This window comes from Chamaea fasciata, unplaced genomic scaffold (genome assembly GCF_029207755.1).
Source record: "Chamaea fasciata isolate MVZ Bird 193981 ecotype frontalis unplaced genomic scaffold, bChaFas1.0.hap1 SCAF_2, whole genome shotgun sequence".
In the NCBI taxonomy this organism is placed as follows: Eukaryota; Metazoa; Chordata; class Aves; order Passeriformes; family Sylviidae; genus Chamaea; species Chamaea fasciata.
Window position 1 is genome coordinate 29,672,518 of NW_027094087.1, and position 23,730 is coordinate 29,696,247.

At 43.2% G+C, this 23,730-nt stretch overlaps 1 protein-coding gene across 2 annotated transcripts in view; it reads right to left on the reverse strand.

The window, feature by feature from the left end:
- Positions 1-23,021, reverse strand: part of LOC136284989 (alpha-2-macroglobulin-like) — a 37,769-nt gene extending 14,748 nt beyond the window's left edge. The window contains exons 1-20 of one of the 2 annotated variants that reach the window (XM_066175550.1): positions 22,829-23,021; positions 18,610-18,793; positions 17,754-17,910; positions 17,142-17,194; positions 16,427-16,447; positions 13,380-13,548; positions 11,453-11,537; positions 10,626-10,749; positions 9,783-9,897; positions 9,547-9,656; positions 8,978-9,139; positions 8,496-8,723; positions 7,147-7,210; positions 5,771-5,913; positions 4,762-4,911; positions 4,380-4,550; positions 3,554-3,653; positions 2,028-2,154; positions 1,514-1,742; positions 253-379 (exon numbers count right to left, since the gene is read on the reverse strand). In XM_066175550.1, the coding sequence (XP_066031647.1) occupies positions 253-379; positions 1,514-1,742; positions 2,028-2,154; positions 3,554-3,653; positions 4,380-4,550; positions 4,762-4,911; positions 5,771-5,913; positions 7,147-7,210; positions 8,496-8,723; positions 8,978-9,139; positions 9,547-9,656; positions 9,783-9,897; positions 10,626-10,749; positions 11,453-11,537; positions 13,380-13,548; positions 16,427-16,447; positions 17,142-17,194; positions 17,754-17,910; positions 18,610-18,793; positions 22,829-22,917 (2,608 nt within the window). In that variant the 5' untranslated portion in view covers positions 22,918-23,021. The remainder of the gene's footprint in view (positions 1-252; positions 380-1,513; positions 1,743-2,027; positions 2,155-3,553; positions 3,654-4,379; positions 4,551-4,761; positions 4,912-5,770; positions 5,914-7,146; positions 7,211-8,495; positions 8,724-8,977; positions 9,140-9,546; positions 9,657-9,782; positions 9,898-10,625; positions 10,750-11,452; positions 11,538-13,379; positions 13,549-16,426; positions 16,448-17,141; positions 17,195-17,753; positions 17,911-18,609; positions 18,794-22,828) is intronic. The other variant, XM_066175548.1, reaches the window with a different exon arrangement.
- Between the last annotated feature and the right edge of the window lie 709 nt (positions 23,022-23,730).

Here is a 23,730-nt window from a genome sequence, read left to right on the forward strand (position 1 = left end):
TCTCAGTTCTTCGCATGCATTAAGGGAATTTGTGATTTCTATTAAAATGTTGGGGAAGTCATGGCCTGGAACACGTTTGTTTAGGACCTGGAAACACTATACCCAGTGTAGTGTCTCAACCTCAGGGTTGGACTTCTGACGTAGAGAAGATCCTCCCAAACAGGTTTGGAGTCACCTACCTCCTCACACTAAAGGTCTGGTGCTATACGCTGATATCTGATCCCAGCATCTGCTAGTCATCTGGTCTCTTACCTAGAGATCTTGGTGTTAACGCCCAAGCAATAGTTTTCCTTTGATTCACACAGATGCAGTAGGATTCTTCCTGTCTCCCCACAGGTACAGCCAGGAAATGAGTAGATTCAGCCAGAGACACACTGACCTGCCAGGTGTAGAGAGGGGTCATGAGGTTTGGACTTGCAGAGAACCTGGAGTTACTGCAGACAATGCAGTACATGGAAATAGGTAATGGAGCTGGTTATACCGTGGCACTTAGGGCATTATGGGTATTGCAGAGCAAGAGCTGCCTGATAAAGGAGGAAATGACTGAAATTTGTACACTTGTGGGAGATCAGGGAGGTAAGTGTAGAGAACAGGGTCTTTGGAAAGGAAATCAATTCTGGGAAAATGAATAGCACAGACCAGTGCCATGAATTAAAGATCTCCCTCATGATTAGTTAGGTGAAGAGATGAAACACCAGCAGTGGGAAAGCTAGTAAGGGAACAAAGAAAAGTAGAATAAGGGAACAAGGAAAAGTGGAATAAAGAGCCTGAAAATAGCAAAAAAAATAGGAACTACAGGGACATAAATGAGAGTGCATTGGAATGACTGGATAAGTGCCCCCCTCCCCCCCCCCCCGCCTTGTTTCAGCTTCATTCCATTTAGCATAAAAATCTGTATTTACAAAAACAAAACCAAAACCAAAACCAAAACAAACAAAAAACCACAAAAACAAACAAAACTGAACAAGGGTGATTGAGATTCTGTACTAATCCCTTCCCAAATCTTCTCTTGTCTTTTTTTGTTAGAAAAAGTACGAGTAAGAATGGTGAAGCTATATAGATCTCCTCAGTGTTTTAGGAACAGATGCAACAAATTACAGGGAGTCTGCACACTCCAGCAAATCTTCAGTGAAGTTTTGTGAGATGAGACTAAAGGCTGAACAAAAATATCCACCCTGGTGAACCTGGAATTTCCATTTGGGTGCGCAATGATTCTGCCGTCTGTGAAGAACCCAAGCTCTCTATTTCTGTGGAACAATGACATAAATTTGTGATGACAAGGCTAGGGGTCTCAGTAGCAGAGCTTCAGGCTCTGAATCAAATGCAGCTTTCAAAACTTTGGCAGGAAAACACATTCCCTCTTCATTGAATACAACAAGGATTCGTATATATGTACACCTATATGAAATTACGTTTAGAGATCAGTCATCTGGCTTGGAACACCTTGATAAAAATGGCCCATTCCAGTCTCCCCATGGCTGTTAGACCGAGCAAAGCTGTGAACATCTCTTACCCTGACGCAGGCAGGCAGGTAGTTGAAAACGGTGGCCTTCAGCGTGAAGGACTCCCCACGCACTACAGAGTAGGGCATGGTGAGCTCGACAAAGAAGGGCTGGAAGGCTCTGAGGGACACTGTTGGGGACAGACCAAAGCCCGTGTCTGCTGAAGTGCAGAATGCATTGGCTTTCCACTCAGTGATTGTGTCAGGGATGGTCACTTCTAGATCAGCTTTTCCCTCAGAGCTGGTGAGGGACAGAAAACAGGATTTCAGTTATATTCTGGTGTTCATCTATTCTCCTCTCAGCCTACTGAACAACATCTGCTGATAGCAAATCCCTGGCCAGCTGGGATATAGGCATTGTCTTTTGCATGTTCCTCTAAGGCATTCTATACTTAATGTCCTTAGAAGATCCCTTTGTCTAGCAAAAATACTCCTCTCACTGAAATACCCATGCATCCACTGAGGCTTTAACCTAGTCCAAGGTCTTTGCCTAGTGACCACACTCTACATTCCCCTGAACACTTACTTCACTGAAACTATGTCCCAGATCCATGTCTCAGGGAAGTACTTCCTGACAGTCTCCATAGGATTACCATCAACCATATCTTCTGCCATGTCGTAACTCAATTCTCCATGCAGATTCATTGAAGAGACTAGTAAATTTATTCAAGGACAGGGAGAAAGGAAAAGATATGTCAAACTCCATTCTAAACCAGAAACATACTTTCCCTCCAGGTAGCTGTTATTCTTAAGTTTTAAAATTGAAAGAATAGCTTTGACCTCTTGGCCACTGGAAACATTAATCTCTCTGCTGCCATCTCAGTATTTAATTTTTCTTAATGTTGCTGCTCTTCTTACAGAGATTGGATGGAGTTGAGTATTCTTCCCCCACTGCCAGCATGCCCCCTCAGTGCCAAAAAACCCATGCATGATGATGCTGTTAAGGGTATATTTCTATAGCAATACAGAAATAAATGTGAAATTTACTGTCCCCAGATGTTACCATGACACACAATTTAATGATCTGGTTGAAGAACTGATTGCATTTATGCATGACCAGAAACAGAAGCCACACTTAGCCCTCTGTGTAGGAATTTTTTAAAAGTGACCCTGAGTCTTTACACCTCTGACCTTTAGCAAATATACAGGAAGATGCTTTCCTCACAGTGCTTGCATACTTTTGTGCCTCATGAAAGGCTTTTTCAACAGCCTTAGAAGACTTTACATCTTCTCAAAGCAGACAGCTGTCTTGAGCCATGCTCTGATGACAAATCCTCCATTTCAAAACCAAAGATCTGATCTTCTATGAGTAGGAGGCTAGAAGCTGTCACTGGACCAAAAGCTACAATTGTTTAATTGGAGCTGGGGTACTGCACCATAAAAGTTAGTAATTGGAAGTGATATAGGTGAGTCTTTTATATAGTCCTTCTAATCTCAGATCTCTTTAAGAAAACAAGCAATATCAATCTCCTATCTTCACAGTCACTGAACCTGCAGAGAAGTGACATGACCTACCTAGCCCATTACAGTCATGTAAATGGGGAAACTGAAAACAGAACCAAATATCTCAGCCCCCAGTGGTAAAATATCGACCCACAGGATTGTACCACCTTCTCATTTGTCTTGGCCCACTTTTGCCCTACTTGTTCCTCTAGCTGTTGCTGGAATGTGGCTGCATAGAAGCAGGTGCTCCACTTTCAGGTTTTCATAGCCGGACTCAGATCTGATGGGAAAAAAACCCCACTGCTTTGTGCTGAAAGATTCTTTCAGTGCCTACAAGCCCTCTGCTGTTGTAGGGACTGGCATGGGAGTTACCAAGCACACACAGTTCCAGCCAGGCACATCTGACTGCCTGGAAAGATGCAGGCAGAAGTGGATCAGTTTCCTATTTCAGGACTGGGTCCAGAAGGGAGGGATCCTGAATTAGGTCAGCATATTTGAACACAATCAGATCTGCCTGTGTAATTAATATTCAAAGATTCAAAGAGGGAAGGAAAGAAGCAGGGTGGTAATTTTTAGGAGGTTGCGTGAGAGGTAAAACCAAAAAGGTACTAGAACCAGTGTAACTCCTTTCCATCATGTGTTCAGGGTAATGCTCGCAGAGTTCAGGCTTATGGATCTTGCTGCTAGTGAAGACTTTTAAGCCCAATTCCTAGTAAACAAAGAGAAAGAAGAACAAAAAATATGCAAAAAAATGGTTTGAAAATAAACTTTATTTAGTATGTCAAGAATGGATGTACCTAAGTCTGGTATTGATCAGAATAAGAAAGGTTTGTATGTAAATCCCAGATAGGCTGGTTTGACACAGATGTGGAGTCTCTATCATGTTATTCTCATACTCAGGCTAAATCCCGGCATGATCAGGTAGAAAGGTAAGGCCACAGGCCTACCCTGGGGACAGCTGCCTGGGTGAAAATGGCGTGTGTGAAATAAACTGGAGTGAGGGTACCCAAAATACTTTGTGCAGGACACTTTGGATGGGTACACATGGATTTGTGGGTTATCAAATTAACTGATGCTTTGATAAAGACCTATTTAAACCAGAGAAAGAAAACATGAGTGAATGAGGAGTTTCTAATATTATGGCACTAGAGGTAACTTCTTAGGACTGTTTCCTTACCTAAGCTCATTTGCAGGTATCTCTACTATGAGGAGACCTTTCAAAGTTTTATTAGTTTAGAGAAGCACTCAGTTACTATTTATGGGCTAAGTAGATGTGGGAACTGGGCCTGGTTATTTTCTTGCATAAAACATGAACAAGTTTACAGAAAATGAGCTTATTTTTTTTTACGAAAAAGCCCTTTGGGGCAGGTGAGAAGAAGAGAGGAGTCTGAATTCAAAAAGGGAAAAAGGAGAAAAATGAAAGGCTAGTGCTTACTTTGAGAATTTCGTAGGTATCCCCTTCGCCGTCAGCAGAAATGGGTATGTAGAGAAATCCATTTAATGACAGATTGTCAAGTGACACACATGGATTTACATTGTCTTCTTCCAAGTAGTAGTCCCTGAAGCTATAACCGTGGCTTTCCTTCAGTGGGAGAAGCTGATACACCTGGGGAAATGCAAATAACAGGGAACAATGCAGCAGCTCACCGCTTACAGGCACAGACACAACCTAACACTCCATTGGTAAACGCCAGCTTGTAAAACGCAAGTGTAAGGAATGCAACTGTAAAAATACATAGCCCCATGTCTATAGTGTTGTTAGTGGGTACTTGCTTGATTCTTGTACTTGCCCATTACCTAAAGTAGTCAAGACTTACAGAGCTGGCAGAAAGCTCATTTTCAGGCTTCATAAGGAGAACACTCTTGTCCACTGCACGGAGGGCACACAGGGATCTTGGAGAGGTGTGGAGCTGCAGATGTGTGTTGGAAGCAGGAAGACCTTCCTTGGGTGCAAAACTCAATTTCACCTGAAAATCCAAAGGGAAGTTCAAGCAACCACTTTACCAGACACTGTTACATAATCATTCTGACACTTCTAGCCTTGTGAACTGAGCTCTGGTAGTGTCTAACATATATTCACCTTTGATCAATGTAATTAACAAGGATGAGTGATTCTCTTTTTGTTTCTGCCTTGCTCCACCTTTTATTTTCACAATTTTGTGATACAGGTTAACACATGGCCAGAGTCTTATAAACCACATGTAAATGTTTCAATGTCTGAGGGTCCAGCCCTTGCAAATTGGCTTAAAATAATTTTAGCGAGACTGCTCTTCAGAGATGTTTTGTAAAGTAAAAGGTTTAATAAATGAAAAATATCAAAATAACAAACGTTACAGAAAACAAAAGAAAAGCTGTGCACAGGTGTCTGAGAAAACCTCTGACACCCTGCTTGAGACACTCCCAAAATGCCTTTACTTCCTTTGTGCTCCTTCCTAAATACTGAATGTTTTAGGAGGGACAATTTCGCTCTTGGCCCAATGAAATTAACAGTAGACTTTGAGTTACACTCTTAGAGCCCAAACCATGCTCCTGTGTTGGCACTGAGGCAGTTACTGTGAAAAAAAACCACAGAACTTCCTAGTTAAATTCCCTAAAATGTCTAAAGGTAAACTGGAACTCTTTCCTTATTTCGAAACACCTGCTGGGGGTGTGAGGGATGCTTTATTACAGTTTTGTAGCTTATTCTGGTCACCAGATCCTTCAACATCTGGTCAGAACCTTTCATGCACCCATTGTGAATTCTGCCTTCATTCCAGAAATCTAAACTGAGGTGCTTGTGAGTCCACAAGACAAACACAGGTTGCATAAACCATGATATATACTCACTTTATTGGGGAGGCACATTTCAACCTGGAAATCTTCTGAGCTGGCAATGACTTCCCCACTGGGTGAAGTGGTGTACACAAGCATCTGTGCCACAGGAGCAATTGCTGCCTCCACAGAGAAGCTCAGCCGAAATGTCCCATAAGCTAACAGAGAGAGCAAAAGGCTATTCAGTATGCAAGAGGTTCCAGTAAATGCATTTGCCTTCCCCAGACAAAAGAAGTCAAGTTCACTCATGCTGAACATTTTTAGTTATCAAGGCCCGGAAAACTGACACATGACTAAAATTTTCGGCTGCTGCTGAAGACGCACTCAAAGGCTGATTATGAACTGACAAAAAACATGAGTCTGGAGGGCCTCAACCCGCCTTCTAGATTCTCCTCAGTTAACATGTGGCATATCTTCCTGATGCTCCCAACCCTTTTTTGCCCTTAAGCCCCAAGATTTACAAAAAAACAGATGAGGCAAAAAAAAGTAACATGACTGTTGCAAGGGTGACAGGCAGTCAAGGTTGCAGAGTGGCTGAAAGAATAACTTGGCAAGGTTACTGCTAGGCAAGTACTTACCTGGAACACCAAACTATTGCTCCAAACACGGTAGAAAATGCTCCTCTGTGCTGGAAAACTCTTTCTATCTGGGCCTGAGCTTTATGTCACAATCTAGACAAGGTGACAGAACATCCCTTCGTACCAGCCCGAGTGGGAGTTTAGTCACTGCTACTAGTGAGGATACAGAATTTTGTACAGCACACAAAATCTTTTACTGCCGTAATCTGTTAATATCCACTGCAGTGCAACTCCTTCTCACAGACTTACAAAATTCCTCCTTCTTCTCATTTTCAAAAGACATTTAAAGTTGCATTACAGCCTGTCTCTGTTACTGAAATGTGTAATCCTTGGACATTCACGTGAATAAATTTAAATCTGTTGCTTAGAATATATGGATGCATGTGTTTGCATGCTTACAAGGCATGCTTACAAAAAATTTGGGAAAGCGATAGACACAAAGAAATGGAGGCACACTCTTCCTGCTTGCTGTACATGTGAGTCTCACAATGCTGGTAAGCATCCACAATCAGAATAGGGCAGAGTGTCCATCAGAAAGTGGTGGTTTAAGGAAATGGCCAAAACATTATACTTATTTTTGGCTGAATTTTCTAACATTTTGTCATCAAAAAAATAGCACCTGTTGGAACTCAGAGAAAACAAAACTAACCAAAGCCACTTCATCAGAAAAGGCTTAATTTTGAAAATTCAAACCATAAGTGCAAAGTTTTGAATGAAATGTTAAATTCAGTGTTTGAATTGAAGTAATTTATCTACACTCCCCCCTGCCCCAAATTACTAACAGAAATACTAAAAAGGCATAGATCTGCTCACCATCTCCAGGATTCACAGTGAGATCATGGGTGTCAGCTAATACAATTTGTCCCTTGGCCATCACCTGTGTAACAGAGAAATCTTCCTGGAATTGTTGTTGGCAGTGTTGAAAGGCAGGAGAAGGAATGCTCACTGGGTTAACTGTAAGAGTGTGAGCAACACCAAGAAGATGCTAAACAAGTGCCAGGTGGGAATTTACTGGGTCTTTGGAGACAGAAACATTTGCTCCTAGGAGGACCACTTTGATTATTCTTGTCTTTGCTTTTGTACATATTACATATATATATGAGGTTCAAATGCATTTTGCCTCCAACCACATGTAAGTTTTGGAGTCATCTGCACATTTATAATGATTTGGAACAGACTGGAGGTCAAAAAGTCTCTTCATTCCTCTCTCAGTTGCATCATGAAACAGTATGAAGAAAAATTTCACCAGGATTAGTTGTATAACTGCACAGGATTAGAAAAGAAGACCACAGGCTGCAAAGAAGAAGAGCGTGAACAATATACTTGGACTCAGGCAGTAAGCAATACTCTAAATGCTTCCTGTAATTCCCTCATTTCTAGAATCAGATTCCTTTTGCACAGTCAAAAATGCTTTTTATTCAGTTACTTTTGATATGGAATATTTATTCCATAACACCGTATTTGAATTTCAAGATGTGGGATCCACATCTGTAAAAATGGAAGTTCTCTCACTGTTTGTTTATGTGCTGTATGTACATAAAATCAATTTTCCCAGGCAACTGGGATAAACAGGTATCTTGTCCTTCCATTTATTGTTAGCAGCCTGAAAATAAGCACATAGACATCTTTGACACAGGTTTCTATTTTCTTTTTTGACTATCGGCCTAAGTCCCCTGATGTTCTGTGCAGTCCACCAGAACTGAAGTGTCTGTTCTACTGATACTTTTACTGTTCTCCAAAGCTACTCTCCTCTTCTCTGCTAGTGTCATTAAATGGGATAACCAGAAAAACAAATTTAGGGAGAAAGACATCCTATTTGGGTATTCATTTGATTCTTCCTGTTCTCCTGGGAGAGACTGACATGTCACTGCTCACAGTTCAATTAGTCTCTCTTCTCTGATTCCCAAAATGAACAAATTTACAGTTCTTAATGGCAGCCTGTTACAGTCTGTTCTAATTACTGTGGTCTCCCAAAATTCTGCACACAGAAGACAGAGAAAAGAGAAACATGAGGGAAGTGTATTTAGATTGCACTGTTGCACACTTTCCATTTCAAATGCTTTCCATCTGGCAGTTCTCTGGTTGCTCGTCATGGAACACAGCTAGAGGTGACACAGTACCTTCTGTGAACACAGATCAAGGTAACCCCAAATATGTCTTACCAAATAATAAATGACAATTTTCTTCTGCTCCCCTATGGCCTCTGGCTTGAAGATATAGTGCACCTGGACCTCTGCTGAGGAGCCACAACTTAATGTCTCAGGCTTTGGCTCAATTTTGAGGAAGCTCTTACTGAGGGAGTAAGAGCGAGTTACTCTGCGCGTGGTATGCTCATAGGATGGTGTCATCCAGTCACTGTCATAACAGTTCAGTTCAGGTTTATGATCTACCTGAGAAGGAAGAATAAAAGGTTTATAGCAAAACAAAATCAGGTATAAAGTCCACAGAAACACTCTGGATATGTTCTGTATTTCGCATTCTTAGGAGATTGTGGATAACATGCAGGGAAGACACTGAGAAGTGAGGTGACCCACCAAGAAACTTGCCTTATGTTCCAATTGGCAGAAAAGCCTGATAACCCATGGATAGACATTTCTTCTGTCAAAGAGAAAGACAGAGGCTTACCCCTGTCTCTGCCACTCACTCGGATTTCCAGGGAGAGTTCTGTGAAGCTGGTAGTGTCTATGGAAAACCAGGATTGTCCCAGCTCATCTGTAGTGTAATTCCCTTTGTATTTGTTTCCACCCACAGTAACTGTGATGGTTTCATTGGCAAGTGGAGCATCAGTGCCATCAACCAGCTTCACCTAACAAAGCAATAACAAACTTCAGGTTTTAGACTAGCAACAAAAAACAATTCCCAAGTAATACATCCTCTTTCCTCTTTTCTTCCTTGCCAGGCAGGGTATTTCTTGGTAGAGAAGAACAAAGGAAAAGAATGAGGAAATGTGCGAGGCATGGCCTGAGTTGTCTGAGGGACCAACTGAGAAAATTCTCAGCAAAACAACCCAGTAAGCCCATGGACATCATCTATTAGAATCCCAAGTTCCTCAGTAGTTTTAACTCCCCTGGCCAGCTTCATTTGGGACCTCCACCATGTATCATCTGCCTCTTGAACCATGTCACCAGCACACCCCACTACTCCATCTGATGGGATTGTACACTTGTGTGTTTGCTGTGCCATTCATTACCCATGGTCTCAGAAGTTCCCTACCGTCCCAAAGAGTGGGATCCCTGGTTTGTACACATGGTCCAACAGGTCAAAGCGGATTCTGCTCATGGTGGATGTGATACCACAGGAGCCTGTTCCAGTCATCTCTATTCCTGAGACAGAGCACAGTAAAGAGGGATTATTAATGAATTTCTAGTCATATTACTCCACCTTCCTTGTGTTTGCCAGTTCCTCCTGTTATGGCCTGCCATCACTTTGCCATCTTCATGCCTACATACCTGTGCCATCTTCTGTGATTTTGCCTTGTACCTCGATGCTCATCTCATATCCCTTGCGTAGGAGTTGAAACACCTTGGTCCTCACCACACCAGAAACACACCCACGAGCATCTGCCTAAGCAAGGGATTGGAGAGAAAATTGAAATTCTGTGAACAAAGTTTGTGCCTTGAGGAATGAGAATAGATATCCCAAACCCAACATGCATAACTTCTGTTCATGAAATTCCAGAATTTCTTCAAGGGCTGTCTCCAAGACCAGAATTGTGTGCAGCCTGTTTCCTGGTGTTTCATCCACACATTTTCTGTATTCTGTGAGGTATCTGACACACAGTTTTCCAAGGGCCACACTGGTTTTCTTATTAATTCCCTCCTGCCTTAGTTCTAGTTTTCTTCCTGTTTCTTCCATTGTCTTCCCTCTTTATCTTGTTGCTCTTTCTCCTGTATTTGACCCATATACAATACCACCTCTTCTTTGTTCCTTGTTCTCTGTACAGCCTTCTTGTTTTCTCCTTATCTTTGCTCCTTGCTCACAGTCAATCCCTCTCGCAGTTAGAAAATTCCTTCAAAGATTCTTTTCTCAGTTTGTGGAACAGTACCGAAGATCTCATGGCTGGCAGTGGAGGTTTGTCACTGGTTTCAACGGGGTCAGGTTTTCATCATCAGCTCTGTTTCCAGTTTAATGATCCCTCTGTTGAGAATGCCTTCCTCTGAGATTCTCTGTTTTTCCCTGGAGAGAATTCTATCTCTGATGCCCTTCCATCTCCCAACCTATTTGATCTCTCTTGAGACAACACTGCCCATTAACCTTCAGAAAAACCACTACATTTTGATCTTGGGACTCACCCGTCTAGTGAATTCTTCACACACAGATTCTGCTTCTTTTCCGTAACAACTTGAAGCAGACTGGGAAAATTTCCGGCATACTTGGACATTCACCAAACCAGGAACAGGCTTCCCATAGGTGTACCTAATCACAATGTGTCAAACAATGTATCAGATAAGGAGACAATCAGGCACAGTGACACTCAGACACATGTCCTTAGAGACCTCTGTGGATGATTTCCTAATACTTCTTAAAGGCTGACTAATCTGACATTTTAATGTTTTCCATCATTTCCATAGTGAGATTCTTCCATCATCCATGGAAGATACATTCATCCTGTTCTAGGTGGGATGTCTCTGTAGAAAAAGGTTGACTTCAGAAAATTATTTCAGCCAGGAGCCTTCCTGTATTAAAAACTGCTCAGGGTTCAATGAAGAAATGGAAAGGCAACCAGGTACTCAGAAGAAGCCATTTATGAGTTAAAAATGAGAACACTGGGTTTGCATCACGAATTTAAATGATGTCTGATCTGACATCATTTGAGGGTTCAGTACTGGCAGAGAATCTCTAACTGAAGAAATGTAAAGACAGAAAGAGAAAATGTGAAATAAGCTGGGAAGAGAAAGATGCAGATTTGTTTGACAAAATCTTTTAAGGAACACAGGGAAGACCCTTCACTTTGACTGTTCAGGCCAAGCAGCAGGCTCAGGACTGACAGAGTGAAATTAGTGTTCACTAAATGCCTGGGAAAAGTTTAAAAACCCTCCGCAAGCACATCTTTTGGTCCTCAGCAAAAAGGCAGAGCGAAGGATAAGCAAGAGAGATTTACTGGAGCTCTGTGACTCACAGACCACAGACAGACACTGGAAGCTCGTTGTCCTTAATAGTGATCATCTTTGGGACCTTCACCAGGACCTCGAACCTGGGCAGCACTAGATGGAAGAGAGAAAGTCTGGTGTGAGAAGAGTGAATGAGAGCTGTGTACTACACAGCAACCCAAGCATAGAGCCAGGATCATCTTCATATCAACCTCTCTGTGGTCTTCAGTATAGATCTCCACCCCTTCCATAGGTTTTCTCAGCCTTCACCACTGTTTGGGATCAAAGGCAATTCAGGATGTTTGTAGTCCCTACCTTCCTTTATTTGCAGCACAGGCTTATGTGGCACCAGACAGCTGAGCAGATCCCTCACTTCTGAAGTGATCCTTCAGAAGGACACACTGGTCCTGTGTGTTCACAATGCATAATTTGCAGGTGGGACATTCATCACCTTTGTAATTTACCACATTGAAATGCCCCAAATCATTGATTCTCTTGGCTGATTCTTACTGTTCTGGAGACCCAGAGGTGCTCCTAGGCTCACTAAGATGCACCATGGGATATCGTCCTGTGTACCCAGAGAGTTCAAGTTAATCTAGTCACAGACCCTCAGATCTATATTTTCAAGTGGAAGAGGCAGCACTAAAGCCCAATATAAAGTGGCATAAATAAAATACATATTTTGCTCCTGAGTATTAAGTTACATCCCTCTTCCCGTATTGCATCCTTCATGCCTCCACCTCCTCATGCCCAGGACTGGACTGAAGCATGTAATGTCCTGCTTCCAGGTGGTGCAGCTGAGGGATTTTTCACAGTGCAAGGAAATAACAGCAGAGTGCACATCCGGGAAATGGAAAATAACCCTGGGTAATACAGTTTAGACATAAATTTGCCTCTAAGATGGGAGGCAAGGCTCAACATTTCAACCCCAGGGCACATTTCCTCAAAAGACTGTAAGAAAAATAGCAATTGGAGAGCTTCACAGGAAAAAACCTAAAGAACAAAGGAAAGAAAAATCTGTTTAATAGGAGGCTAACAAAAGGACATAACATCTTTGATTTTTTTGGGGCATTCAGAATAGTCTTTGTGGGAGGAGGAACAGGCCATCTGTCACCATGGCAGGTCGAAGCCTATAACCTGGTTTGTGGTCAAATTATTCACCATGCCTGACTTGAAGCCAAATAAGCCATCTTCCATGGCTTATTTGGCTTCTATGATCTGCATATTCCAGAAACAGGAGGTCCTGATTAATATTTGGTCTTCAGGCAGAGTCAGTGGAGAGCCTGGGACTGTGAAGCACTGGCCAATCACCCTTCTCAAATGTACACTGCAGTCAGAATACACATCTATCATCACCTGAGTTTTGTTAAAGAACTGGGGTTTAAAAGGCCCCCTGCAGCAGCATATTTCTCCTTACTCAGTCTCTCCTTGCAGTCTGTTTGTAACATTCATGGATTGTTCTTCAATCACAAGTTTTCTACCAAACATGTTTTCTAAGCTTTCACAGAAACAAGGAAGAGCAAAATAGAGAGGATTATGAATGGAGAAAGAGAACTTAAGCAGATGATGAGAGAAGAAAAATAAAGTCACCAAAATATTGTCATCTCTTACTTCATATTTAGTGCTACTTGCAACAAACTGCTGGACTGGAATCAACTAAGACAAAGTCAGCTGCAATTGGTGCCACAAGCCATGTACAGGACTTCTGGTATGTCCTGTGCTCCCAAGAGCACTATGAGCAAGTACAAACTCAGGAAGGTTGCAGAGTAAAAGTAAAGTCACTTTTACACTTTTACACACGAAGCAACCACTTCTAAAACTTGGCACTTTCTGGCTCAGCCCCCACGAACCTCACTGCCTGTTATATTCAGTCCCTCCATTCTCCATGTCGTTCCCAGGAAATTCCAAATTGAAGGGTCACAGTAAAAGGCATTACTACCAAATCCCTCTCCTTACCAAATTCCTCCACACTGAAGGAGTGCTCCACATGGGATGAGAAGCTTTTCTGCACAACTATTTTGTAGGAGCCTTGGATGGGATCCGAGGTGAGGGGGAAGGAGAGCTGTGTAAAGCCTGTTTCTAGTTCCACCCCTTGCCACTGGTACACACGGTTCCTCTGGGGATCCTGCAGGTGAGGGTAACAGTGTCACAAGACAGTACAGAAGAGTGCCAGGGACAGAGCAGTGCAATGCCCACTGTATGCACATCCCAACTGGGAAATATCTATCTGTAACTGTTCAACAGTCTATGAGGTTCTGAAAGTGCTTACCTGTCAATTCTGCATAACTTGCATGCAAGAAAGTTTTTAAACACTTCTTATGCCCAGGGATGTTGTCTCCCCCTCAGCTCTACCTGCAAAGGGTGAGGCCAGGAAGCAAGGCAAGACTGATTGGCGGGGTAACAGAAGGGAACAGAAATTATATCAGAAGTTAGTGGAAAACACGGAGAAAAGAGAGAAGTTTCAGCTTCCTTGACTGGCCATACAGCATGCAAAAGTTTTGTTTTTCTCCTGCTGGAATGAAGACTGCTGAAGTACCAGTACACAAGGTGTCTGAGGAATCAGACACCTGACTTATCTATGGGACTGAGAAATGTACATGTGTAAGAGTCCTAAGCTAGTGATCGGGTGGCAGAATGGTGACAGGAACAGAGAAAAGTATACTTCCACATACAGGCAGCCAGCTGAGAGCCCTCCCTCGTGTTTCCATGCTCCTAATGCTGGAGCTGAAGTCTCACCACCACACATATGTGTATTGCTCATTATTAATTGACTATCAATAACGAATCCCCTCAGCCCCCAATTTCTTGTAGAAGTCACTGAAACAGCACAGTGGTTCTGCACAGTTTAATGCATCCTTTTCAGGCTCTTCAGCAGGATGTTTAATGTTTACAGTCTTTCATTTTCTGCCTTCTCTTTGCGTTGTAGCTTGGCTGTCACCAGAAGTTTATTTACTCTAGATAGGTGTGTGACTCAAAGTACGTGACTATGTGCATTTACTTCACTGAGATATTATCTCAGGGCTTAGGAAAAATGGAGATGTGAATGACATCTCCCAGCTGGAGGTCATCAGTCAGGGGTCAGAAGAGGGGGCTGTGTTCCCAAGAAGCCACCTGGGAGGGTGGCACAGTCAGTAAAATGCATCCCATGGCTCTGACCAAATCCTCTTCCAAATCCTGTTTCAACCCTGCTGAAAAGCTCACCACTTATTGTGAGGGACACCACTGGGCTTCCTCAGAGGAGGAATTCAAGAAAATGTTTACATAAATGTTTACATTTCAAACTGGTCTTGTGAAGTTGTTGCCATTTCTGTGATGTATCTATAGGGAAAGCCTGAAAGCCAGTTGGTTTTCTTCCTCAGAAAGGTGTTCTATTTTTTTAAATTACACAAGCAATAGGGCAGGATAATAGTTCAGAAGCAGCAGACTCATACTAACTTCTACCTTTGTGCTTCACTGAGATAAATTAGTGACATCCAGAGTGTAGATTGATGGACATTTATTTCCTTAGAAGTGCTGACTCCTGGGCTGTGCCCTTTCTTCTCTCCTGTCTCTCCTTCCTTTGGTCCAGTCCAAATTTCATGCAGTCATGTGGTAAACTGCACTGACAGATCTGCTCTGGCTGAAGGAAGTACCCTAGAGTAAACCGGGGAGTTTTCTGATGTGGGAGCTTCCCACTTTAAAAGAGTGCCTTGTAGAGAGCTGTGAAGTCCAAACAAAGGACAGTACTGGACTGAGAAGGAGCATTGAGGAAGGGAGAGGTGATGACAAGGATGAAGGAGAAGGCCTAAATAAACAGGCTTGAACAGCACGGACAAACACCATGCTTTACAGGCTAGAGCTGAAAACACAGATGGCCTTCCTAGGGATTTAAAATTGAAGGCTTTCATGGTATTGACACATACACACAAAGGCTACGAAATTATTCAGCTTGTTAGGCAAAGATACATTTCTGGAGGCAGTGGAGAAGATGTGTTTGTTCTTGCTCCTTTCATGAAATTCCTGCACTCAGTGAAGTATCATCTCATTGAAAGGGAAGGGAGCCCATGGGACAGCCCTGGCAAAAGGTAGTTCTGAGATGCTCTCCTCAGCCTGCTAATCCACTCCTCCCACTCTCTTACTCTTCTTTCTCCAATATTACAAATCGTCAGCAGCCCACCAGCTCTGCAGCTCTTTTTTGGAAGTTTATTGATGGGAAGAAAGAATGACAGCACTCTGAAAAGAGGATACAAAAAAGAGGCACAGCCTGGTTTTGGCCTGCCTTATGCCTCTGCTGTTGTAATGACTCTCCAGCTCTAGACAGAGAGGTTGCAGAGTGGATACAGCAACCACACACAGGAAGGAACAGTAAAAGGACTGACTATACAGGGCTCATTAAACATGTAAACCAAAATAAAATTTATGCACACTAATTCCAGAGTCTGTCCATGAGCCCTCATCATTAGCTTTTTCAAAAGAAGTTAACCCAAATAATAATTGTAAAATTTTGGGTTCTCATCTGAAAAAGGGAGTGCTTGAATCATTGAAACATCCTTCCTATTAAATTTTGCCTGACACTGAAGTTCAACCATTAAAAAAAAAAACAACAAACAAAAAGAAGATGCTTAGGAAGATGGGATATCTTCTGACCTAATTTTGCTTCTTTGGTTTTGATAGCTTATTTAACACTGGTCTCTAATTTCAACCACACTTGGCAGACAGAAACTCTCAGTTCTGACTGGGAAGAGGGATAAGCCATTTTGATGACCTCTAGCCAAGTGCAGTTTTGTTCACAGCATGACTTGTAATGGTTAATTAGTTTTCTCCTACAGATCATTCTGTGATCAAAGAACCATTGTTGGAACTTATTTTGATGCCCAGCTACTCAGCCTGCCTTTAACCAAAGGGAAAAGGTCACTTGTCTGTGATTTTTCTCTTGCCCCTCAGCCTAATAACACCACTTCTGGGGACAGGTACCTCTGTGCCTGCACATTCCTCTGCAAATAACAATATAGCTATCCACTCACCTGAACGTAGACAAAGGGAAACTGTGGGGAAAGAGCAAAAGAAAATCAATGTTAGAAATATTAATCACACGGAAGTAATTTCCAGATTTGGACTGAAAGGCAGAAGAACAAACTTCTAAGAAGTCCTTTGAGTTGTTCCCTTTCAGTACTTACTCTTTTTCCTTGGTTCTTGATGGCTAAGGGAGTCTTTTCTATAATATTTTAGGGCCCTGATCTTTTGTCTTACCACAGTATGAAGATGTGATGAAGCATAAGTTTTCAAAGAACTTGTCTGCATGAGGAACTGATTGTCAAATAAAATAAAAGGTGGGCTTGCATCCCTGACCAGTTCCATAAAACCAAGTTCTTGTCATGCTGCTCTCTAAGTGTGGGATTTCACCCACTGCCAGAAACAACTGCACACCTGTCACTACCAATGGAAACTTGTCCCACACATTTTTTTCAGTGATGACATCCCTGCCCACATGCTTAGCCACATGCATTGATTTTCAAATCGGGTTTTAAACATCTATATGCCTCTGAAAAGGGGGATTTTTTTTTCAGCCAATAGAGACATGTAGAGTGTGTCCTAGGATAGAATGTGGAACAGGTGAAGCGTGGTGTGAGAAAGTATAATTTGCTTTAAAGGCTGGCTTCAGTGGTTCTCGATGATGACAACAATGGTGTTAATTAAGAATTAAATCTCCTGGCTAACAACAAGGAATTAAGGCTCTACCTTCTCATTCAGCGGGTAGAAGTCTTTGTCCAGAGAGACGATCCGAAACTGAACTGAAGGGTGTAACAGAAGAAAAGGAAATTCCACTGTTAAATTTGTAGCCATCACCAGGAAATGTCAATGTTTCAGTAATTTATAACTCAGATTCATGCCACAGATCAACAGGCTCTGAATTGAGATCTCTAAGTAATAGAAACAATTATTTCAGGCTCTTTCTCTTGCAGATAGTGAGGGGCAGATAAATTTAGAAGGATAATCAGGTCTTGGCTGAACTGAATTATCTCTTGGGAGTGCCTGTCCTGCTTTGTTGATTCTGGTGCAGCCAAGGGAGACTATGCTTTGCAGTCATTCCAGTTTTGTGCCTCCACTTGAGTAGAATGCATCAGAGCCTGTGCCTACATCTGGTTGAGATGCTGTGCCTGGAGAATGAAGACTAGGAATGATGAAAGTGGCGTGAACTAGACCTCAGCTGACAGAAAAAAAGATTTACTGAGTACCTTATATCCCCCAATAGAGAAATCTGAAAACTTTAATGCAAGTATGGCACCTCTGGAGAATGGAGCCCTTAAGATTTTATGCTGTCAGAGTCAACACCAGCCCGATTCCCAGTACCTGTCTGTCCAGGCTTGTAGATGGGTTTGTCTGTCTGGATGAAGACCAAGCTTTCCGAATTCTTGACCAGCACTGACTTGCGGCTCTTGAACTGCAGTGTGTCCCCTGTCACCCTCACAGTGAGAAATGCCATGGATGTGCTGTTGGATTTTGGAAGCTAAGGAGAATGAAGAGGATAACTGCTTTACTGATTCACCCCAGTGCACTGAGTGTTGAAGGAAGACCAGTGCTGGCTGGGTCAGAAAGTTCCCTAAAGAGACAAAAACGACTCAGTGAAGGGAGCAAGAAAAAAACATGATTACCTTCCTTCATGTATATACTTTTCTTAGAGAAGTATTGAATCTGATCTTATCATCACATCATTTATCAAAAAGAAAATTAACCCAGATTCATTAATTAGGGTATGGAACCTGTTGCTTACATTACTCACCAACGAGCCTTCTGCAGTAAAAAATTGTGAAAAAACTCCAGAAGCAGCCATGTGACTTCATGGACCTCACTGCCTTTAACAAATCCCTAGCTTCTACAGTTCTCACTCCACGCTGATATTTTTCATCTCAGGCTTACACATATCAAATAAACATGGGGCACATTCTATCAGTCAAAGTTCCAAAAGACTTCTCTACGACAAGCATGCAGAGAAGTATTATGTGGGACACAGAATTTGACAATGGGGGAAAATAAGTCCTCGTAAGACTACCACAGTCAGTTCTCCAGATTGTGTTAATTCTTTTGTTTGAATTAGCTTAGGGGTCTCTGATTGCAGCGCATCTTATTTGTCATTTCTGGACTGTTTGGATCTACTATGCCACATCAATAAACACAAGAGATCATCCCATGAGGACGAGATACTCACAGAGAAAGGGATGCAGGTGAACACATCTTTCTCTGACACCACGTCATCAATCAAGCTCCTGTTCTCCCCTTGGTACTCCAATGTGGCACTCAGTGTCACAGACTCGTTCAGGTAGGTCAGCTGAATGCAGATTTTCTCATGAGAATTCGTGTGTATCAAAAAGGGCACTAGCACCATGTACTGCCTGTGAAGAGAGGGAAGCGAGTAAGATCAGAAATGTGAAACAGTTTTAAGGCAACAGTACTAAGTGAAGGGAAATTAACAAATTAGCATGCCAAATCCATTGCCATCCCGGCGAACTGCAGTGCATATAACATGAGCATTCATTTTATTTTGGGTTTATACATATTAAACGGTCTAACTAATTAGCCTAAAAGCAGGAAAATGCTTGCAGTAGAAGGAACAATTTCTATGCTAATAGAGAGTGCCTTACAAAGGATGTTTTGTTTGGCTTCACAGCAGGGAGTAAGGACGGTTTGAAAGGTTTCAGGCTGTTAATTGAATTTTGTATATCCCACAATCTCCTTTTGAGACTCAAAGACATTAGCTAAAAACAGCTGAGGAAAAAAAACCCACCCACTTGTCTGGTTGCTCCTGTCTTTGCCTATCCAGGTTTCCAGATCCTTCACATGCTGAGCAAAGATGGGAGTGCTTGCATTTTGGGACCTTATTAAGATGACCACACAAAGGATTTCAGCTTGTAGTGTTTTATTGCAACTCAAGTGTACTTGCATCTTCAAAGAGCTTTTGACAAAGGTCCCTCACAAAGGACCCTTAAACTAAGCTGCCATTCAATAAAAGGGATCATTTTACTAATAAATCAAATTATTAATTCTATCCTGGATTGGTTGAAAGACAGGACAGCAGGGGTAGGAACCAGTGAAAATCCCCAGAGTTTGTGTTGAGAACCCTGTTCTTCAGTACATACCTAAATGATCGCGGAAGTATAATTTTTTCATAATTGTGCAGGATAAGAAAATTCTAAAAACTGACTTACATGTTTGTGGAAAAGATTTTTTGTGTGATAGAACTGATTAGTAAAAATAGCAAATGAACTGTTCATACAGGAAAAAAATAAGCCAGCTCCTGCCACTCAGTCTTGAGAATTGTTGGTCAGTCTTGGAAAATTCTCAACCAGTAATAAGTAACAAACAGACTGTCGGGAAGTGCTCAGAAAGGAACAGAGGACAAATACACATGCATCCATCCAGAGCTACATTTTTGCCTGGGCTCTGAGCTTTCTGGGGAGTCCTAAAGCTATTGTGGATGCAGTAGGATCCAGGCAGTACCTGCATTTCCTTCACTTTGAGGATGAAATGTAGCGAGGACCCTGCTGGCAACTCTGCACAGCCAGTGCTGCTGCAGGAGCTGTGAAACAGGGAACTCCAGCCTCCCAGAAAGTGAGTTACAACTTGTGATTCTCTACTTTCTCCAGCATTTCCCTTCTTCCACAACCTCCTTACCACAGCTTCAGCCCATGCTGCTTCCCCTAATGCCATTCCCCCGTCCCCCATCAGTGGCACTGGCAATGTGACAATAACATCCAGTCTACAGAAAGCACAGCATGACCTAGTTTGTGGGGAATTTGGCCTCATTTCTCTTCCTGTTCACTGTTCTGCTGAAATTTTGGCCAACTTGCAGAACTTCCCCTTAGGCTGTCTTCCCTGCCTTGAAACAAGGATATAAACCATGCTGTTTATAGACCTCTCTTTAGGTGTTTTGGGATGTGTTGTTGAGAAGAGACAGGTGAATTAAGTTACCATGAGGCTTTTAACTAACTTTGGTCACAAAATCCATGAGTAGACATTCCAGAACAAAAAACACCTGGGCTGACAAAAGAGATCTCAGCATGCAATGAGCTGTTCTGACAAGAGAGGTGGTGACTCTGTCAGAGACAGGTATCAAGGAGGAATAGGAGATGGAGGCCGAGGCAAAAATTATGAGTTTGTCTATACAGAGAAGGTAATGTTGTAGCTTAAGGTGGAATAATGTCTGTCTGTGTATTGACTCTCAGCTACTTACTAGAAGAAGCACCCAGCCAAAGAAGGCAGTGAGTTTCATCAGCCCAAATCCACACCTGCCAATCCAAGTGTCATTTTGACCTCACACATATGACCAAATGCAGAGTACTCCCAAGTAGGTCCACTGCACTGTAAAACAGCTTACATGCACAACCAGAGTAGGAGAACAATACCTTTGGCTGCATTCTTCCAAAATCACACAAGTTTTGGTTAAAAAGGACCTCTGGAAGTCTCGAGCCCACCTTCCCTCCTGGAACAGGACTTTTACAAAGGACACCATAGATATTTCTGCCATCTATCTGGGTCACCTGCTCTGGTGCTGCACTAACTTGATAAATATGTTTTTTTCTAATATGTAATCTGAGCCTTAATTGTGTCTCCTGTCCAGCTGGCCACCATTGAAACAGAAATAGCAGCAGCTATTTCTGCCCAAAGAAATGATACTAATTAAACTTCCAACCAAGACTTGGTTACTTGCATAGGGCACAGAAACCAAGTCTTAGTTGGAAGTTTAATTTTTGTCTTCAGTCCAAGGGTCGCTTCCTTTCTGTGTTGCATACAGCATCTGATCTATCCTGCACTCACAACAAAACCACTACCCTTATGTTACCTAGCAGTTCACTGCACAGAACTGCCTCCCTACTGGGCTCCTGTCCTCCTTCTGTGGACCCCAACAACCCTCTCTCTCCCACCTCTCAGCCTTCCTTTGTTTTTCTCTCCCAGAATAAGGCTCAGATAGGTGACAAAAAAGTAGCCTACAAGAAAGATGGACAGAGACTATTGCCAAGGGACAGGACAAGTGGGTATGGATTCAAACTGAAAGACAGTAGGTTTAGATTAGATACTAGGGAGAAAATTTCTTCACTGTGAAGGTGGTGAGGCACTGGCACAGGTTGCCCAGGGAAGCTGTGACTACCCCATTCTGAAGTGTTTAAAGCCAGGTTGAATGGAGCTCTGAGCAACCTGGTCTAGAGAAAGGTGTCCCTGTCCATGGCAGGCGTTTTGGAACTAGTGATCTTTAAGGTCCCTTTAAGGCCATTCTGTGGTTCTACGATTCTATGTTGCCCATTGGTCTGAACAGTACGGTTTCATTCGCTTTCCCCCCACGTTGGGCAAGAATGAATTAAGATTACTTAATCTTAATTACCTGGTTACATGGGATTACTGTAGGGGGACCAGAGAGCTCTCCCTGACCCCAAAGCAGACTTGGTTGGCCGATCTACCCCAGAAGCACCCAAACAGGGCAGATGAATGAGGGGCTGACGGCACAGTGTGAGTCAAAGGTCCTTCAGGCTGACCCAGTTACAACTTTACCTCTGACACCCAGCAAGTGGCAGCTGTAATGCTGCACCTTCTGCCAGCATTGTGGCAGTGCTCGTGGACATAAAATCTCTGCAGCAAGCATTACAAGACCCGTGTCGGTGAGAACTGCCCCTCTGTCAGCACAGCAAGAGGAATGGCAGCCGAGGTCTGCAGAGGGACCCTGCTCCCATCCAGACAAGAGGCTTTAGAGCAACACTGGGCAAGGCAGGGGTGGGCACGCCAGCCTCCAGCCCGCCAGTGCCGTGCCGGGCTGCCCCTGTCCCCGGGCCATCGGCGGAGCCCAAGCCGCAGCCGTGCTGCCTGCCACCCTGCACAGCCCTGGCGGGGATGGATGTCCAGGGAGGGCGCTGGCACCAGCCTCCGCGCTGGAGGAAGAGAATCTAGGTCACAGATCCTGTCCGAGACCAAGTACATCTGATGCTGCCAAGGGAAACAAACTGGCAGGAGAAAGGGGAACAAACTGGCTCGAAAGCAACAGGGGAATGGAGAGAAGTAACTCAGTGACTGAAACTAGGATACTCCGGGAAAGGTGAGCACCCGGATTCTTGCATCGTGCCCACAAAATCCCAGGCCCTGAGAGGTTTCTAGGTAGAAACATACTTAGGCAAAGATGTTGGGAGGATCCAGGTCTGCACTGTCAGGCAGCTGCAGGACAGGACTGTGGGCAGAGACTGGGGGCAGGGGGAAGGAGACCACTGGCAGAGATAGTGGTGGGGAGGGGTCCCGGGGCTGGGCAGCCGGGGGATTACAGGATGGGAGTGGGGAGCACTGTCAGAGCTGTGCAGGAAACTCAGGGCTCGGTTATTAATGGAAGGAAAACTGAAGGAAAAAGGGAGCACTCAGACTTCCCTCCCCCCTCCGCACGTGTAGCTTACGGTTCTGTGTTGAGAGGAGTATTCCCAGGAAGGAAGAAGAGAAGGAGGAGGAAGATGTTTGGTTTGCTGGGAAGCTTGTCCTTCCCCATGGTGCAGGGCAGGTCGTGGTGAGCCAAGCAAGCAGTGCTGCTGTTTTCCTGCACCTTGTAATTCTCCTGCACTCTGTGCTCTGTCAGCCTCTTTATAGCTGCTCTCTGCAAACAGCCCAGGGGCTGGAGGAGGTAAGGGCTGGGGGCCAGGGCCCATCCGGAAACGGGGAGAGGCGGTAAGGAGGAGCTGGAACAGAGGGACACTATTTGGCCAGGGACTCTGCAAGTGGGGGAAGGGTATTTGTTTGGATAATGCTTATATTAGAAATCTTTGAATGATTCATCCCCTGCTTTCTTTAACCCATCTGATATCTGCGGTGGTGGGGACATGAACTGTGTGCAGCACATGGTAATATTCCCTGTGGGCAGCACCCCATCACAGCGATCTGATGTAAATTTCCACAGTATTTCCTTCACAGTTCCTCTTCGTCAGCACTTTAAAATATATTGTTTTGAGTTGGAATGACTGACACAAAAGATTAAATTAATAAGTTAATACAGGCCATCATGAATATTGATAAATTCCAGTCGCAGCATGCCTCTTTCTGCAAAGTTTCTTCTGAGCCGTACAGTCCACAGTGCTTTGCCTGGCAAAGATGACACAAAAATTTGATGTCCCCTACACCTCCAAGTTTATGGCCACTGCAGAAAACACTTTTTTCCCTTGAGAATAAAGTAAGATATTGAGCTGTGTAATTTCAATCACCTTAACCCAGTTCTGGTATAGTTTCCTCTGATTTCTTTTCAGTTTCTATTTTTTAGCTTTGTAGGTGACTGCCAATTGTCCAAAAACAGAGTGGTTTGCTACTGACT